Genomic DNA, 4,080 nt, shown 5'->3' with positions numbered 1-4,080 from the left:
GAGCTCTTGTCTCTAGCTGCATATGTATCAAAAGATGGCCTAGTCGGCCATCACTGCAAAGAGAGGCCCATTGGACTTGCAAACTTTATATGCCCCAGTACAGGGGAACCCCAGGGCCAAAAAGGGGGAGTGGGTGGGTAGGGGATTGGGAGGTGGGCATGGGGGACTTTTGGGATAGCATTGAAAATGTAAACGAGGAAAATACCTAATAAAAAATAAATTAAAAAAAAAAAAGTAGAGGTAAAAATAAGTGCAATAGCTTTGACATAGTCTCCCAAAAGAGGCTAAATGGTTTCAAACTTGGGTTGTATGTTGCTTGACAGAATCTCTCACTATGTAGCCCTGACTGGCCCCAAACTCACAGGTTTATTTTAACCAGGTTTTTAAAGCCCTGCCTCCTGAATGCTAGAATTAAAGACGTGTGCCACCATGCTGAGCTCCTGTGCTCTTATTTTACATCTGCATTGTTACTTTTCTATTGATAAGAGTTTTCCCTCTAGAAGTTGATTGTTTCAAGTTTACAGGGTTAAGTATAGAGTTAGGTGATAAAGCACTTTCCTAGCATATAAAAGACCCTGGCGTGACTCTTCAGTCCCTCATGCCCCTAAATATATGAATAACGTTACATTCATAATGTTAGCTGGCTTTTAAATGAATTATAAAAGGGTTGTGGACACTGAGAATGCAAAGTAACAAAAAGATTCATTTTCAAAGAAAAGGGTTTTCTCTTACTTCTGTTTAATGATTTTGCTTCTTTACAATTCAGAACATATGATATCTGTGAAGTGTCTCCTGGGCCCCATCTGAATATGATTATTGGAGCCAATGGAACGGGGAAGTCAAGCATCGTGTGTGCCATTTGCCTTGGGCTCGCAGGCAAACCTGCTTTCATGGGACGTGCAGATAAGGTCAGTTAACACAGTTTCCTCTCTGGGTTTTGGAATTTCAAGACAGGGCTTCTCTTTGAAGCAGCTCTGACTGTGACTGTCCTGGAACTACATCTGTAGACCAGGCTGCTCTCAAGCTTAGAGATCTGCCTGCCTCTGCCTCCCGGATGCTGGGATTAAAGTTATGTACCACCATGCCTGGTTTATTTAAATTACATAATTTTTAAGAAAATTCAGAACCATTTGTTCCTAGAAACAAGTTAATTTCTATATTTTAGGTTCTTACGTATACCAAATGAGCTTTCTTTTGCCTAAAACTTCTAGACGGGCACTGATAGTCTCGGGAGAATGTTCTGGTTACCTCTAATATTGCTCTAAGACAAAGAGCTGATAGCAGCAATCACAGACAAAGAAAGCTTATTCGCTAAAAAAGAATTTTCAAATAATCCGATGCCTTAATACGGAAATCTGTCAGGATTGTTAGATACCTGGTTAGATAAAACTTTGTTGAATGGCTGTACATTAATAGTAAACAAAATGATGCAGTAAAAAGTACTGCCTTTTGTTGTGTGGGGGGTGGGTTGGTGTTTTTAAAGAGCCTGTGTGTCTGTGTGGGCTGGAAAAGGGTGTCCTATCCATAGCTGGAGCTAGAGTTAGAGTTGTGAGCCATGCACTCATTGTGGGTGCTGGGAACCAGATTTTGCTACTCTGCAGTAGTGCAAAGTATGAGGGCAAGTGAGATAGTTCACTGGGCAAAAGTGCTGGCTAGCAAGCAGGCAACTGAGTTCATCCCTGAAGCCCACTGGTGGGAGGAAACAGCTGATACACACACAGGACATGACATATGTTCTGTTGCAGATAAATATAATTTTAAAAGCTTAAATAAAAAGTATTTTGGTGAAGCTGAAAGTGAACTGCTGAGAGCACTGCAGAATTAGAGCTGTATATAAGCATTGTAATAGAATGCTACAGAATTGAGCCAGTACTCCCTAGAATTATAGATAAATATATTTAAGTCCATTTTTTAAAAGCAACCTATACCAGAGATATTTGTGGGCTAGAAAAGATACTTTGCTCTGTTGATAAGTTAGCCTTGTGACCTTTAACAGAAGTCTGGACCCTAAACTTTGATTTAGATGATTTAGTTGAAGTAGTTAATTTGCAAAGGCTAGCTTGGATTTTTCTCTATCCTTTGTCAAGTCACGAGTTCAGTTGGTCTCTTGGGTTGTAATCTCTAATTCTGTACAATTAGAATGGGTTGTGCTGTAGTAGTTTTTATCAGCCTTGCAGTTTTAATTTTAAAGAAACCACATTTCCTTTTGGACTGGTAGGAATCTTACGGGAGGCCCTGGAGTGCAGTGGTTCCTAAATACAGATTGGTGGCCTTCTGTAGCTACAGTTTAATATTTAAGTGAGATCTAAGGTCTCAACAAGAATACTTTATTTCTATTTAAATGTAAGTATAAATTTTTATTACAAGTACAATCTAAATCATCTGTATGGGTACTTTATAATAAATAACTGCTCCCCCCCCCATTTGTATAAAATATTTTAATTGTTGCAAGACAGTACACAGTCTGCTCCTTCAGAGATGTCATCTTTCTATAAGTAAACAATGTTAAGTGTCCTTGCCAGTCAAAGCCGAATAACCTATGCGTGTGTAACATGTCGTTGGAACCTAGAGTAGAGATTAAAGGTAGTATTCTCGGGTTATAAAAATACCCGTCCTCCCATTTTTTATCTGTAATTTTATCATTTATAAAATTGGTATATAGTTCAAGGTTGGCAACTGAATTTGGACAGTTGCTAGTTTATCTTAGCAGCATATAATAAATGGTAGTTTGTTTATAGTCATTCTCACAAATCATTAACATATTTAAAAGATTGTTGTGAGGTTGTTTTAGATTGTGTTTTTAAAGTGTGGGTGTGAGAGAGCGAGGAAGACCGTGCACCTATGGAGGCAACAGAGGCTGTCATTTTTCTTCACAGCTGACTTTAGATAATAGTGAGCCATCTAGCGTGGGCACTGGAGCCCGCGCACAGGTCCTCAAGAGCAGCAGCTGCTCTTTCCTCTCCAGCTCTTGGTCTTTGTTTATATATTATGTAATGTTTTGCTTGTCACTACATTCTGATTTAGCTTTTTTTCAATTTATCTCTCATAAACTATATAAACTTTATGATGCTGAACCTACCTTATTTTGTGTTGTTGCCACTTTTCCTTGTTTTTTAAAATGTTTTTATTTATTCTTTGATAATATCATATATTTGATCATATTCGTTTTTCCTTCTCCACTTTTGTTTTGTATTTTGAGACAGGATCTCATGTAGCACTGGCTGGCTAATACTAGTATGTTGTTGAGGGTAACCTTGAACTTCTAATGTTCCTGGCTCTTTCTACCAAGTGCTGAGGGGTTCTAGCATTTTAATATTTATTATTTATGAAGCTCAAACTTAAGATTCAATTTGATGTTTTTAATCCTTCACTCTGTTTTTTGTTCAAACTCATAGTTATCGATCTAGTTCAGATGTCTTATTTTACTATGTAAATTATTCTATTTTTGAAGGGTACTTGATGGCAAGTCTGTCTTAAAAACAGAATAGGCACTATTAGAGTGCTTGTTAATGTTTAGGCTATGCACCTCTGTCTGTAGCAGTAGTGGATTTGGTATAGAGCTTTGTAGTTGTAGTATGGAACTTGTTCTGAAAGAACATAGTATGAAGGCTTGGGAGCTGGATTACCCAAATCCAAATCCTTTCTCTTCCATTTTAGTGCCTTGTTAGCAGCTCTGTAAGAGTCTTAACTGCCTAGCACTGAAGTGACCCATAATCTAACTGCTGAGATTTCTGTAGTGCAAGAAGAGTTGAGGGACTTGGCCTGTACATTTATGTGGTTACTGAAAAAGTTTGATTTGGTGAACACTAATGACTCTTCCTAGTGCTCTGACTGTTTACCTGGAAATGCCGTTGACACAGCTCACTTACTCTTCTTACACTCTAGGTTGGGTTTTTCGTGAAGAGAGGATGTTCCAAAGGTTTGGTTGAAATTGAACTGTAAGTGTTAAACACTCCTTTTTATTATAATTTTTTCAGCTTGTATTTATGCTTTCTTGATGACTTTGGAAAAGAATATTAACGTAATACTGTGGCAAATAATACTTTTTAATGTGTCTCTTAAAAACAAATTTAAAAATTT

The 4,080-nt window shown here is 37.7% G+C and overlaps 1 protein-coding gene across 3 annotated transcripts in view; it reads left to right on the top strand.

Annotated features, from left to right (window-relative positions):
• The window catches only part of Smc5 (structural maintenance of chromosomes 5), a 68,236-nt gene that overhangs the window by 4,403 nt on the left and 59,753 nt on the right, over nucleotides 1-4,080 (top strand). For all 3 annotated transcript variants that reach the window (XM_021151740.2, XM_021151741.1, XM_021151743.1), the window contains exons 2-3: nucleotides 767-908; nucleotides 3,886-3,938. In XM_021151740.2, coding sequence (XP_021007399.1) covers nucleotides 767-908; nucleotides 3,886-3,938 — 195 coding nt within the window. The remainder of the gene's footprint in view (nucleotides 1-766; nucleotides 909-3,885; nucleotides 3,939-4,080) is intronic.

This window comes from Mus caroli, chromosome 19 (genome assembly GCF_900094665.2).
Source record: "Mus caroli chromosome 19, CAROLI_EIJ_v1.1, whole genome shotgun sequence".
In the NCBI taxonomy this organism is placed as follows: Eukaryota; Metazoa; Chordata; class Mammalia; order Rodentia; family Muridae; genus Mus; species Mus caroli.
This window is presented reverse-complemented; position numbering and strand designations above follow the sequence as displayed.